Source organism: Oryx dammah, unplaced genomic scaffold (genome assembly GCF_014754425.2).
Source record: "Oryx dammah isolate SB20612 unplaced genomic scaffold, SCBI_Odam_1.1 HiC_scaffold_29, whole genome shotgun sequence".
NCBI classification, from domain to species: domain Eukaryota; kingdom Metazoa; phylum Chordata; class Mammalia; order Artiodactyla; family Bovidae; genus Oryx; species Oryx dammah.
Genome location: NW_024070213.1, coordinates 16578644 through 16594174, shown reverse-complemented (window position 1 = coordinate 16594174; position 15531 = coordinate 16578644). Strand labels below are relative to the sequence as shown.

At 47.8% G+C, this 15531-nt stretch overlaps 1 protein-coding gene and 1 pseudogene across 1 annotated transcript in view; both read left to right on the top strand.

Moving 5' to 3' along the window:
• Positions 1–4298: 4298 nt before the first annotated feature.
• C1R (complement C1r) overlaps positions 4299–15531 on the top strand; it is a 45438-nt gene continuing 34205 nt past the window's right edge. Inside the window, exon 1 of the mRNA XM_040235055.1 lies at positions 4299–4323. Coding sequence (XP_040090989.1) covers positions 4322–4323 — 2 coding nt within the window. The 5' untranslated portion in view covers positions 4299–4321. The remainder of the gene's footprint in view (positions 4324–15531) is intronic.
• Positions 7194–10414, top strand: LOC120858487 (annotated as a pseudogene).

The following is a 15531-nucleotide window of genomic DNA, read 5'->3' as shown; positions in this document are numbered from 1 at the left end:
CCTGCTTATTTAACTTATATGCAGAGTACATCATGAGAAATGCTGAACTGGATGAAGCACAAGCTGGAATCAAGATTGCTGGGAGAAATATCAATAATCCAGAAATGCAGATGACACCACCCTTATGGTAGAAAGCGAAGAAGAACTAAAGAGCCTCCTGATGAAAGTGAAAGAGGAGAGTGGGAAAAGTTGGCTTAAAACTCAACATTCAGAAAACTAAGACCATGGCATCTGGTCCCATCACTTCATGGCAAATAGATGGGGAAACAATGGAAACAGTGAGAGACTTTATTTTGGGGGGCTTCAAAATCACTGCAGATGGTGACTGCAGCCATGAAATTAACAGATGCTTGCTCCTTGGAAGAAAAGTTATGACCAACCTAGATAGCATATTCAAAAGCAGAGACATTACTTTGCCAACAAAGGTCCATCTAGTCAAAGCTGTGGTTTTTCCAGTAGTCCTGTATGGATGTGAGAGTTGGACTATAAAGAAAGCTGAGCGCCAAAGAATCGATGCTTTTGAACTGTGATGTTGGAGAAGACTTGAGAGTTCCTTGGACTGCAAGGAGATCCAACCAGTCCATCCTAAAGGGAATCAATCCTGAATATTCATTGGAAGGACTGATGCTGAAACTCCAATACTTTGACCACCTGATGTGAAGAACTGACTCATTGGAAAATACCCTGATGCTGGGAAAGATCGAAGGTGGGAAGAGAAGGAGACAACAGAGGATGAGATGGTTGGATGGCATCACTGACTCAATGGACATGAGTTTGAGTAAGCTCCAGGAGTTGGTGATGGTCAGGGAGGCCTGGCATGCTGCAGTCCATAGGGTCACAAAGAGTTGGACACGACTGAGCAACTGAACTGAGCTGATGCACAGTAAAAGAAGCAAATAAAATGCAGTTTTTCACATGGAAATAGAAAATGAATACTGTAAAACATAAGAGGGCAAATTTGCTAGCCTTCAAGGTCAAGTTAGCTATATGGTTAAAGGTTGAATTTATCTTTGAAAAATATCAGAATTCAGAGTTATACATACATGTGGTTAGTTCCATTTTTAAACCTATGGATAGTATAAAATATTCAAAATATTAAACTGAGTTACTTTTAGTGATTGTGGCAGTTTTGTTTTCCCTTATTCTCCACTATTTGCTAAATTTTATTTAATGAGCACATGTTACTTTTATTTATCTTACTTGTTTTTATTATTGGAAACATGATATGAGTTTTTCCCCCTACCAAGTCAATGTTAGAATATGTAGGAATATATCTTTTGCCTTGGTAGGGGGAAACTCATACCACATTTTCAATAATAAAAACAAGTAAGATAAATAAAAGTAACATGTACTCATTAAATAAAATTTAGCAAATAGTGGAGTCTATACTTCTGTATCTATATATCTATATCTAGACATATCTAGATATGTCTAGAGGTAGATATAGGTACAGGTATATAGATATAAATATACCCACAGAGGGATAACATCTATTAACTTAAGAGAGAAATGTTTTTCTCCTCAGAATCAAATCTTAAAAGGCATGATCAATATAACAATGTCTTAAGTACTGGTTCCAAAACAAGTGCCTGAGCAATCGTCATTCTTTCTGTCCAGCGTGTAAGTCAGGGGTATAACACAGAATATGAAGGAAGTGAATGTTAGTTGTTCAGTCCTGTCTGACTCTTTGCTACACTATGAACTGCAGCCTGCCAGGGTCCTCTGTCCATGGAATTCTCTGGGCAAGGATACTGGAGTGGGTTGCCATTTCCTTCTCCAGGGGATCTTCTTGACCCTGGAATAGAACCCTGGTCTCCTGCACTGTGGGCAGATTCTTTACCATTTGATCCACCAGGAAACCCCAACACTATGTATAAGTCAAGGTTGTTGTGGGTGGTTGGGCAGAGTGGGGGTCAGGCTGGGGCTGAGCTAATGAGGTCCAGTCATGCTACATGCTATCAGGACAGAACTCAGAACCTCTAGGACAGATGGGAGAGCTCCTGCCAAGACTTACCTTCTTGGACCACCTCTTCGACCAGTACGTCTTCCAGCCTACCATCATGGTAAACACACAGCACACACACAGACACACTGCCGTCCAGATACTAATGTGAAATTTACTAGACCAGATGCACCTTCTTTCTTTTTCAAGATCTTTTTTTATTTAGACCATTATTAAAGTCTATTGAATTGGTTACAATATTGCTTCTGTTTTATATTTTTATTTTTTATTTTTTCACCACAAGGCATGTGAGATTCTAGCTCCCCAACCAGGGATCAAACCCTCGCCCCCTGCATTGGAAGGCTAATTCTTAACCACTGGACCCCCAGGGAAGTCCCGAGATGCCCCTTCTTTTTGCCCTCACCCCCTCCTCCCTATCTTCTGTCCTTCCTCAGCTGACAAGGGCACAGATCATGTCGTGCGTCATGTCACGGATCAGCCCTGCCAGCAGATTCACTCCTTGGCTCTGACATACAAGCCTGCTGGGGAAACCCTCCAACCTGGATCCACCTGGCCTCTTCAGTGCTCCTGCTCTCAGACTACTTTCAGTGATGACCTGCTCACTGCCTCACAGGGAGCTGCCCCAGGGCCTGGGAATGCACCTGGCACGTTAAATAGATAGCTTCCGGGCAGGTGGAGAGATGGAGGAACTCATCCAATAGGGAGAACAAGCAGGGTAGACCACAGAGGCCTGAGAACTCAGAGGCTGCTCTGGATCTGAGCCTCCCGGGGGAACACATTGTCGTGGGGTTTCTGAGCCCTGGAGAGAAGGCTTTCCTAAAGAGCAGATGTTTAATACAGAACATGATGGCCTGAAGGATGGAAGATACAAGAGCCCTTTCTCCTTCTGGGGGCCTGACTTCTGCTGGGAAAATACCAAGTCACTGGTGGTCCACAGCCACCCTGTTTGCCCAGCCCCAGGCGCCATAACCCTCATGGGCTCACACTCTGGACCAGATGCTAAGGATAAGATGTCTCCGTCCTGTCCTCAACTGCCCTTGTTCCTCTAAGGAACAAGTTCATTGGCAGGCCTGAGTCCACTGAGGAGGGAGGAAGGGTTGTTTTGTTTTGTTTTGTTGCTCCACTGCGTGTGGGATATTAGTTCTCCAACCAGGAATCAAACCTATGCTCCTTGTATGGGAAGCTGGGAGTCCTAACACCTGGACCACCAGGGAAGTCCTGGGAGGGTCTTAAAACAGACCCTAGTGGTGCTTTGCAGTCACAGCAACCCCCACGCTCTACTTTTTAAAATTTCTTCATTAGCAGCACCACATGGCATGTGGTATCATAGTTCCCTGACCAGATATCATACCCACACACTGTGCATTGGATACATGATGTTTTAACCACTAGACCATCAGGTAAGTTCCCTCTGTGTGTCACTGATGAGGGAAGCAGGGTGGGTCCCCAGGGCAACCAAGCTTCTCTCTCCTCTGCGTCCTCCTACACTTCCCATCTCTGATCTTGATCCTGTTCCATTATTCCGGGCATTCCTGGACCAGAGCTGCTGGCTGACTAAGGACAGGGAGAACAGGTTAATGGAGACAGAAGGCCAGGAAAAAAAAAAAAAACCCTTAACTGTGATTTCTAGTGCCCTTTGGATAGGAACCCTGAACACACAGCTGCAGTCCCCAGGAAGGGCCCTGAGGAAGGGGGCATTCCCGTCAGATTTAGAAAGTGGCATCTGGGCCTCAAACCCAAGGCTTTTCTGTTCCTAAAAATGCAGAATCTGTCTGCAATGTAGGAGAGCCCACTTCGATTCCTGGGTCGGGAAGATCCACTGGAGAAGGGATAGGCTACCCGCTCCAGTATTCTTCAGCTTCCCCTGTGGCTCAGCTAGTAAAGAATCCGCCTGCAATGCAGGAGTCCTGAGTTCGATCCCTGGGTTGTGAAGATCCCCTGGAGAAGGGAAAGGCTGCCCTCTCCAGTATTCAGGCCTGGAGAATTCCATGGACTGTTTAGTCCATGGGATCCCAAAGAGGCGGACACGCCTGAGCGACTTTCACTGCTGCTACTAAAAATGGAGAACCATCTCTAGCCCTTATCCATGTGGGCCAGCAGGTGGGAGCACCATCAGATATTTCACAACCAAAACTAAATTAAACTGGAAACAGAATTTTTTTTTTCTGGTTTTGCTTATGCAAATAGCTCATTCCCTACAACCTTCCTCCTGGGAATGGTTTCCCGGAATGGTCACCACCTCCCCTCCACAGTCCCTCCCAACCCCTTCCCTCCTCTACATGACCCTGCTCTCCCTGGTCACAGAGTGGATGAAGACCTTGTCATGAGAGTTAGAGATCCAACAACAGGCCTTAAGAAATGTAAGCCTGAGGGGGACCAAGGAGGGAGGGAAACACAAAAGGGGATGATCCTGGACACGGGGGCCCCTGTGCCCAGACTTACTGAGAGAGGTGGGAGCACTCTCCCCGTCCCCATATACCATATCCCTCCAGGGTGCACACACAGGAACACACTCAAACACATGCCCCATCCCTCCTCCTGGGGAGAAAGGAGACTCAGACCCAGGAGGTGAGGCCACACTGCCTTCCTCCTCCAGCTCCTAGGGAGCAGCGACGTGGAGAGTCCCTCAGCCTGGAGGGTCAGTCTCCGTGCCTTAGACCCTCTTCCATAGGTGGTCTCTCCCAGAGGCCTTGCTGAGCATGTGGGAGCCATTTCAGAGACCATGACTGGAAACCCTCACCCTCAGTTAACTGGTCCCAAGCCACGCGATTCCTGGAAGGGAGCAGAGTGATGCAACAGGGCAGGGAGGAGGCTGGAGAGAGAGGTGGGCGGAGCGTGATGACCTCTGGAGGACACTGGCTGCGGGGAGGAGCACCCAGTGCAGCAGCTGCAGAGACCAGCCTCCCCCGTGCACCCTCTCCACCCACCCTAGGACATCTCCCTGAGGTCTAGAATGGACCGAGAGGAAAATGACCAGCGGTACGGCAATCCCACCCCTACCAGACAGCAAGGGTCTGCACCCCTCCCGCCCTACAGGCCAGACCTGGCAGGTGGCTCTTATACCTCCTGCTGCCGGTCCTGTTCTACCGGGTGGAAGGCGCCACCTCCACCCCTCAGAAGCTCTATGGGGAAGTGACATCCCCTCAGTTCCCCAGGTTTTGAGAGGACCACTGTGGTCACAGTACCCACAGGGTACAGGGTGAAACTCACTTTCTGGCAGTTTGACCTGGATCCTTCGGAAGGTTGTTTCTATGACTATGTCAATGTAGGGGGCAGTTGAGGGAGGTGGGCAGAGGGAGAACTGAGTGTCTCTGGAACCTGGGGACCCGGGTTCTGACCGGCCTGGATAGGACACCCTGCCTGGGGACACAGCCCCAAGCTGGTGAAAGCTGATGGCCAGGTGGGGCTCTGGAAGTCCAGGGGTGTTGAGGATGGGAGGCCACTGGTCTGAGAGACCCTCGTGGAGCACAGAGGGGAGAAACAGAGAGGGAGGGGACAGGCCCTGCTCTTGGGGAATGCACTGTCCACAGGAGTCAGAAAAACCTTCCCTGTCTGCTTACCTACCTGGATTTTGGAAACTTCCATGCCTCAGTTTCCCTGTTGCCATGGAGAGTGTTACTGTGGCTGCCTCCTCACCAGGAACACAGGGACGTGGGGAAGCGGCTTGTGTGTGGTGGTGGCTCAAGGGTGGTCTGCAGCCAGGACAGTGGGCTCAGTCCCCTCTCCTCTGTCACGACCGAGGCCCCATCCCAGTCCCTCTTTCTACATCCGATAAGCTGAGATTCCTGGAGCCTTCCCCAGTGGTCCAGTGGTCCAGTGGCTAAGACTCTGTGCTGCCAAGGCAGGGGGCCCAGGTTTGATTCCTGGGGAACTTAGGTGGGGAACTAGGATTCCACATGCACAGCCTAAAAATAAAATAAAAAATTTTGATTCAGGATCCAGATAGAGCCTACACACAACCCATAAATACTATTTCCAGGAGATCCCCTGCAGGGTATAAAAGAATACCGTGAAAATGCCGTATCTTCCCAGCCCAGAGGACTTGAGATGTCAGCAGTACTGGTAGGGAGGGTCCTGGTAGCAGGCAAAGTGGGGATGAGATAGGAGGAGGGATGTCTTCTGTTTTGCAAGAGTTAAGGAATCTGTGAAGGAAGAGGTAAGGAGAGCTCAGTGATGCTTGCTAAGCTGGCAGGTCCCAGATGCTCACACTCAGCTGAATATCAGGAGTCATGGCTGGACAGGAATGGGTTGACCAAAACAAGGTGGAAGGACAGGAGGTTAAGCAGACCATCCAGGCTCTAGGGATGAAGGAATGATAGAAACCAGGAAGAGGTAACCAGGATTCCAGTGGGAGATGGCCACAGGAGGAGGTGGGGGGTAAAGAAAGGTCTGACACACGTTGTTCAGTCACTAAGTCCTATCTGACTCTTTGCAAACCCATGGACTGCAGCACGCCAGGCCTCCCTGTCCTTCACTGTCTCCTAGAGTTTGCTCAAACTCATGTCCATTGAGTCGGTGATGCTATCCAACCATCATTCATCTGTCATCCCCTTCTCCTGCCCTCAATCTTTCCCAGCATCAGGGTCTTTTCCAATGAGTCAGCTCTTCGCATCAGGTGGCCAAAGTATTGGAGATTCAGCTTCAACCTGCCTTTCCAATGAATATTCAGGGTTGATTTCCTTTAGGATTGACTGGTTTGATCTATCTGTTGTCCAGGGGATTCTCAAGAGTCTTCTCCAGCATCATGATTTGAAGGCATCAATTTTTCAGCACTCAGCCTTCGTTATGGTCCAGCTCTCACATCCATACGTGAATACTGGAAACACCAAATCTCTGACTACTTTGTCAGCAAAGTGATGTCTCGGCTTTTTAATATGCTGCCTAGGTTTGTCACAGATGGGGGACATAAAAGGGAGGGCCGATGTCCCAGGCACGGGATAATGTGCAAGGTCAGCCAATAGGGATGCAGGACAGAGGAAAGGCCCATGGGGAAGTTGCAAGAGACAGAGCCCATCAGGTAGAGAGCAGTTGGAGGCTGTCCAGAAGGGGGCGGGATCACTTCTGTGGTTCAGGAGAAGTGACCCTCACTGACCTTCATAATGTTCCATGTGGGGCGTGTTCCTTCAATAGCTTGTCCCTCTGTCCCTCCCCCACAGATCTCTGCTAATAAGAAGACCCTAGGGACGTTCTGTGGGCAGCTGGGCTCTCCCCTGGGCAACCCCCTGGAAGGATGGAATTCGTGTCCCAAGGAAACAAGATGCTGCTGACCTTCCACACAGACTTCTCCAACGAGGAGAACAGCACCGACATATTCAACAAGGGCTTCCAGGCCCACTACCAAGCCGTGGGTGAGTGGCGCCTGTGCTGGGCTCCTGGCCTTGTACTGAATGGAAGACAGAATTTGGGATTCTTTAATCCGAAGAAGTGGGAAGCCTGGCCTGCGGGTTCCCACCCCTCCCACTAAAGTTCTGGTACAGTCCTTCTCAGTTCTCACAGGGCCCTGTGCTCTCTCCAAGTCAAGGACTGCGGGCGGCCCTGAAGCCTGCCCAACGGGGCCTTCAATTACACCGCCAGAGAGGAGGTGAACACCTACGAGGCCCGTATCCAGTACTGCTGCCACGAGCCCTTCTACAAGATGCACGCCAAAGACGGCACAAGCGAGTCTGAGCGAGGTAAGGACACGTGCAAACAGCTGTCTTCTCCCTCTTGTTGGGAATCTTCTGCAATTTCTTCCAACAGAGTCTCCAAGAAGGGAATATTAAGATATTTAGCCAGGGCACTGGTTTCAGGGGTGCCAAGAGGCTTCTAATAAGGTTGAAGATGGAGACACTTGAGCTGATAGAAAGAAAGACCTGAATCTCATAAACAGCTCTCTCTCATCACCACCATCACCATCACCATCAGAACCACGACCATCACTACCACTGCCATCAGCATTACCACCACCACTGGCACCATCATTACACCACTATCACAATCACCATCATGACCCCCACCCCGACCCGCACTACAGGTTTAGCAGTGGGGTTCCCTCAGCGTTCTCCCCACACCCCCTCTCAGGTTGCTCTGTTGTGACTTTTTGCATTACTAGACTACTCTCAAACTCATCTATGGTTATCTTAAAAACTTATTTTAAATAAAAGAAATCACATGCCTTGTAGGTTTGAAATGTGCAAAACAGAAAAATAATCTTATTTATATGCTGTACAGGGTATTATTTAAGAACTCGGCTTTGAAGTCAGACAATCCTCCCTTTGCATCTTTGTTCTGGCACTTAGAAGTTATATGACCTTGTGCAAAAAAAATTTAAACCCAGTTTCCTTGTCTCTAGTGTTAGTCGCTCAGTTGTGTCAGACTCTTTTCGACCCCATGGATTATAGCCCACCAGGCTCCTCTGTCCATGGAATTCTCCAGGCAAGAATACTGGAATGGGTTGCCATTTCTCCCTCCAGGGGTTCTTCCCAACCCAGGGATTGAACTGTGTCTATCATGTCTTTTGCATTGGCAGGGTTCTTTTCCACTAGCTCCACCTGGGAAGCTGAAAAGCATCACCGTGGTGCTTCAGTGACATAACACAGATAAAGTGTTGAGCATCAAGCAGGGTTCATTGTCCACAATCAGAAGACATAGCTACGGGGAATTCCCTGACAGTCCAGCAGGCAGGACTCCACATTTTCACTGCTGAGGACTCAAGTTCAGTCCGTAATTGGGGAACTAAGATCTGCACTGCTCGGCCAAACAAATTCCCCCCTCCAAACAAACAAACAAAAAATAGCTCCCGTTATCATCCACAACTCAGCACCAAGATGCAATCATTGATGAGATCTTCCTGATAAGTTCCTTCCAGTTTCTGTGTAAACTTTCAAACATAGGGATCACACTGAATATGAGTTAAGTATTCTGATTTTTCCATTTAGTATCAAAACAAAAACATACACATGGTGCCCCTTAGACTTTCAATATCCCATCTGCAGATATTTGAACCTTTCCCTTTGTTCCTCGTCTGCTGTGTTCTCGCTTTGCTGCTCTTGGTCCCTGCCCATGACCCCCAAGCCTGAGCTCAGGCCCCTCTCCCCTGTGCAGGGCTGTATACCTGCACGGCTCAGGGCATTTGGAAGAACAAGCTGGCAGGAGAGAACAGTGTTTGCCAGGTGAGTGGAAGCCCTCCACTGTCCTCTGTGGCCTTGGCAGCCATGCAGGGCCTCAGAGGAGGGGTGGCATAGACAAGAGAGAGACAGTCCAGCCTGAAGCTGAAGACAGACATGAGGCATCTGAAGAAAGGAGAGGAGATACCCCAGGAGAAGGGCGGAGGGACCCAGAGAGCCGGCCCTGTCCTGACAGTCCTGGACTTTCCACTGAGCAGAAGGGAGACCAAGATTAAATAAAAAGGGCAAGAAAAGCCCCAGGAAAGAATAAACAAGAACGAGGAAAGGTGGCTGACAATATGCCAAAGATGGTGGGTTGAGGAGGATGAAGAGAGAGGAAAGGGCCCTGAGCCAAAAGAGGGGCAAAGGGGAGGGAAAGGCCATGGAGGGAGGTGGGCAGACGGGCACTGACGTTTCTCTCCCTGAACCCATCTTCTCCTCCCCAGTGTGCGGGAAGCCAGTCCACCCTGTCGTGCAGAGGCAGCGCATCATTGGAGGCCAGAAGGCCAAGCTGGGCAACTTCCCCTGGCAGGCCTATACCAAAATCCACGGGCCCAGGGGCAGCGCGCTGCTGGGAGACCGCTGGATCCTCACGGCCGCGCACACCATCAACCCCAAGCACCTCCAGGGGCAGGGCAACGTCAGCATGGATGTATTCCTGGGCCACACAACATGGAAGAGATCATCAAGCTGTCCAACCACCTGGTCCATAGGGTCATAATCCAGCCAGACTACCGCCAGGAAGAGTCCCACAATTTCGAGGGGGACATCGCCCTCCTGGAGCTGGAAAATAGCGTCACCCTGGGCCCCAACCTCCTGCCAACTGCCTCCCAGATAACGAGACCCTCTATGACCTGGGTCTCATAGGCTGTGTCAGTGGCTTTGGGATCATGGAGGAGAGAATTTCTCACGACCTCAGGTTTGTCCGTCTGTCAGTAGCTAGGTGAGAGACTTGCGAGCGCTAGCTCCAGCAAAAAAAACAGGCATGATGTGTTTTCTGAAAACATGTTCTGTGCTAGGAGCCCAACCTTAAAGCATGACATCTGCCGTGGGGATGCCGGAGGGGTCTTTGCAGTGAGGGATAAGAAAAATGACCTCTGGGTGGCCAAAGGCATCGTGTCCTGGGGCATCGGGTGTGGTGAAGGGTATGGGTTCTACACCAATCTCCTCAACTACGTGGACTGAATCAAGAAAGAGATGGAAGTGGAAGACTGAGCTCAGGATTGCCTAGGTCAGAATCCAGAGAGCAGTGACCAGTTGTTGATAACTGCTAAGAATCCGTGTTGAAATCATTAATGCAGAAAGATACCATGTGAAATAATTTCTCTTCTCTATAATCCCACCCACGTTCTTCACCTGAAACAACTTAAAGGGTACCTTTATTTCCCCCAAGGATTGCAGAAGATACCATAATCTCTAGTTATCACTGTCCTCTTCCAGGTTTATACCATCGGGTAACTGAATTAGAACACCTTCCAGATAAAGTTTTATGAGAAAGCCCATGGTGTAAAATGAATTAAAAGCAGTGTTTAATAAATATAAATCTATTTAGTGAGTTTAGGACTTCCCTGATGGCTCAGCTCCCTGACCTGCATACAGATTTCTCAAGAGGCAGGTCAGGTGGTCTGGTATTCCCATCTCTTGAAGAATTTCCCACAGTTTATTGTGATCCACACAGTCAAAGGCTTTAGCATAGGCAATAAAGCAGAAATAGATGGTTTTCTGGAATTCTCTTGCTTTTTCCATGATCCAGTGGATGTTGGCAATTTGAACTCTGGTTCCTCTGCCTTTTCTAAAACCAGCTTGAACATCAGGAAGTTCACAGTTCACGTATTGCTGAAGCCTGGCTTGGATAATTTTGAGCATTACTTTACTAGCATGCGAGATGAGTGCAATTGTGTGGTAGTTTGAGCATTCTTTGGCATTGCCTTTCTTTGGGATTGGAATGAAAACTGACCTTTTCCAGTCCTGTGGCCACTGCTGAGTTTTCCAAATTTGCTGGCATATTGAGTGCAGCACTTTCACAGCATCATATCTCAGGATTTGAAATAGCTCTACTGGAATTCCATCACCTCCACTAGCTTTGTTCGTAGTGATGCTTTCTAAGGCCCACTTGACTTCACATTCCAGGATGTCTGGCTCTAGATGAGTGATCACACCATCGTGATTATCCAGGTCGTGAAGATCTTCTTTGTACAGTTCTTCTCCACTGGATCATGGAAAAAGCAAGAGAATTCCAGGAAAACATCTATTTCTGCTTTATTGACTATGCCAAAGCCTTTGACTGGAAACTGTGGAAAATTCTGAAAGAGATGGGAATACCAGACCACCTGACCTGCCTCTTGAGAAATCTGTATGCAGGTCAGAAAGCAACAGTTAGAACTGGACATGGAACAACAGACTGGTTCCAAATAGGAAAAGGAGTACGTCAAGGCTGTATATTGTCACCCTGCTTATTTAACTTATATGCAGAGGACATCATGAGAAACGCTGAACTGGATGAAGCACAAGCTGGAATCAAGATTGCCAGGAGAAATATCAATAACCTCAGATATGCAGATGACACCACCCTTATGGCAGAAAGTGAAAAGGAACTAAAAAGCCTCTTGATGAAAGTGAAAGAGGAGAGTGAAAAAGTTGGCTTAAAGCTCAACATTCAGAAAATGAAGATCATGGCATCTGGTCCCATCACTTCATGGGAAATAGATGGAGAAACAGTGGAAACAGTGTCAGACTTTATTTGGGGGGGCTCCAAAATCACTGCAGATGGTGACTGAGGCCATGAAATTAAAAGACGCTTACTCCTTGGAAGAAAAGTTATGACCAACCTAGATAGCATATTGAAAAGCAGAGACATTACTTTGCTGACTAAGGTCCGTCTAGTCAAGGCTATGGTTTTTCCAGTAGTCATGTATGGATGTGAGAGTTGGACTGTGAAGAAGGCTGAGTGCTGAAGAATTGATGCTTTTGAACTGTGGTGTTGGAGAAGACTCTTGAGAGTCCCTTGGACTGCAAGGAGATCCAACCAGTCCATTCTGAAGGGGATCAACCTTGGGATTTCTTTGGAAGGAATGATGCTAAAGCTGAAGCTCCAGCACTTTGGCCACCTCATGCGAAGAGTTGACTCACTGGAAAAGACTCTGATGCTGGGAGGGATTGGGGGCAGGAGGAGAAGGGGACGACCGAGGATGAGATGGCTGGATGGCATCACTGACTTGATGAACGTGAGTCTGAGTGAACTCTGGGAGTTGGTGATGGACAGGGAGGCCTGGTGTGCTGCGATTCATGGGGTTGCAAAGAGTTGGACATGACTGAGTGACTGAACTGAACTGAGCAGCATGTGGGATCTTAGTTCCCCAACCCATAATGGAACCTGCACCCCCTGGAGTGGAAGTACAGAGTCTTAACCACTAGACAGCTGGGAAAGTGCATTAACAATATTTTCAAATAATTCATATTCTTTAAGATATATTTAAAGGCCAGAGAAGGGCCCAAAGCTTGGGATAAGCATTATACGTATTTATGCCAGAATATTATCATGATATTATTGCACAACCAACTCTGCTGGACTTGTCTGAACAACTTTACTCCAGTTGACTCACACAGGCCTGAAATTAAGAATATCAAGGCAGAGTTAAAACATTCCCGAGAAATGATGGGTTTGTAAGTCCACATGTAGGTCCACGGTCCCTTATCTGACATCCTCAAGTCTACGTGCCTTTCAGTGTCCATCATTTTACAGATTTCAAAATGCAGTATACTGTCTGTGTAATGTAGTGTCAGTACATTACAGCAGCATCCAGGGCAGCACCCTGCAAGAACACAGGTAAGTGAAGTTAAGTCAGAAAGAGGAAAACAGATATCATATATTAACACACACATGTGGAATATAGAAAAATGGTACAGGGCAGGAATGGAGTCACAGACCTGGAGAATGAAACAGCCCATGTTTTTTGAGTCAAACATTGCCTTTCTAACCCAGTCTAACTGGTGTCTCAGGTTTTACTCCAGAGCCACAGATAGCTTAAAACTACATAGTATCAAGCCCTCAAAATATTAAACTGAGTTACTTTTAGTGGTAGTTTGGCTGTTTGTTTTCCTCTATTCTGCATTATTTGCTGAATTTTATTTAATGAGAATATATTAGTTTTATTTATCTTTATTTTTATGTCTAGACACACATCTAGATATATATTTTTTGCCTTGGCAGGGAGAAACATATCTTGTTTTCAATAATAAAAATAAATAAGATAAAAGTAAGAGATACTCATTAAATAAAATTTAGCAAATAGTGGAATCTATATGTCTGTATTTATATATCTAGGTATAGATAGAGGTAAAAACAGATATAGTTGCAGGTATATAGATATAAACATATCCACAGAAGGAAATTTTCCATTGCCTTAAGAGAGAGACGTTTTTCTCCCCAGAATCAAATCTTAAAAGTCATGATCAATATAACAATGTCTTTCATACTGGTTTCAAAACAAGTGTCTGAGAAATCATCACAGCCATTTCTTCTTTTTGCCCAGGATGTAAGTCAAGGGTATAACACAAACTATAAAGGAGGTGAAAGTGCTAGTCACTCAGTCATGTCCAGCTCTTTGCAATCCTATGGACTGTAGCCCTCCAGGCTCCTCTGTCCATGGAATTCTCCAGGCAAGAATGCTGGAGTGGGTTGCCATTTCCTTCTCCAGGGGATCTTCCCAACCCTGGCATAGAACCTGGGTCTTCTGCACTGCAGGCAGGTTCTTTATCCACCAGGGAAGCCCAACACTATGTATTAGTCAATGTTGTTGTGTGTGGTTGGGCAGAGTGGGGGTCAGGCTGGGGCTAAGCTAATGAGGTCCAGTCATGCTACATGCTATCAGGACAGAACTCAGAACCTCTAGGACAGATGGGAGAGCTCCTGCCAAGACTTACCTTCTTGGACCACCTGTCCTACTTGTACGCTTGCCATCCTACCTTCATGGTAGACACACATACACACATATACATATACACACACTGCCGTCCAGATACTAATGTGCAATTCGCTAGACCAGATGCTCATTCTTTCTTTTAAGATTTTTTTTTTTTGTAGACCATTTTTCAAGTCTATTGAATTTGTTACAATATTGCTTCTGTTTTATGTTTCAGATTTTTGACAGCAAGGAATATGAGATCCTAGCTCCACAAACAGGGATCAAACCCTCGTCCCCTGCATTGGAAGGTGAAGTCTTAACCACTGGACCCCCAGGGAAGTCCCAAGATGCCCCTTCTTTTTGCCCTCACCCTCTCCTCCCTATCTTCTGTCCTTCCTCAGCTGACAAGGGCACAGATCATGTCGTGCGTCATGTCACGGATCAGCCCTGCCAGCAGATTCACTCCTTGGCTCTGACATACAAGCCTGCTGGGGAAACTCTCCAACCTGGATCCCCCTGGCCTCTTCAGTGCTCCTGCTCTCAGACTACTTTCAGTGATGACCTGCTCACTGCCTCACAGGGAGCTGCCCCAGGGCCTGGGAATGCGCCTGGCACGTTAAATAGGTAGCTTCCGGGCAGGTGGAGAGATGGAGGAACTCATCCAATAGGGAAAACAAGCAGGGTAGACGACAGAGGCCTGAGAACTCAGAGGCTGCTCTGGATCTGAGCCTCCTGGGGGAACACATTGTCGTGGGGTCTCTGAGCCCTGGAGAGAAGGCTTCCCTAAAGAGCTGATGTTTAATACAGAACATGATGGCCTGGAGGAAGGGAGACAGGAGCCCTTTCTCCTCCAGGGGCCTGGCTTCTGCTCGGAAAAGATGAAGTCACCGGTGGTCCACAGCCACCCTGTTTGCCCAGCTCCTGACACTGTGACCCTCAGGGACTCACACTCTGGACCAGATGCTGAGGATAAGAGGATGTCTCCAACCCATCCTCAGCTGCCCTTATTTCCCTAAGAACAAGTTCATCAGCAGGCCTGAGTCCATTGAGGGGGGAGGAAGGGTTTGTTTGTTTTTATTTTTTGCTGGGATCTTAGTTCCCCGACCAGGGATCAAACCCATGTCCCCTACATTGGAAGCTAGGAGTCCTAACCCCTGGACCACCAAGGAAGTCCTGGGATGGTCTTGAAACAGATCCTAGTGGTACTTTGCAGTTGCAGCAGCCTCTGTTCTATGTGTCATTTTTGTAAATTTCTTTATTAGCTGTACCACATGACATGTGGGATTTTAGTTCCCTGGCCAGAGATCGAACCCACACCCCCTGCATTGGATACATGGTGGTTCAACTACTGGACCTTCAGGTTAGTTTCCTCTACATGTCATTGCTGAAGGAAGCAGGGCGGGGCCCCAGGGCAACGAAGCTTGTCTCTCCTCTGCGCCCCCCTGCACTTCCTGTCTCAAATCCTTGCTCCTGTTCCATTATTCTGGGCATTGAACCCTGGTTGTTCCTGGGACAGAGC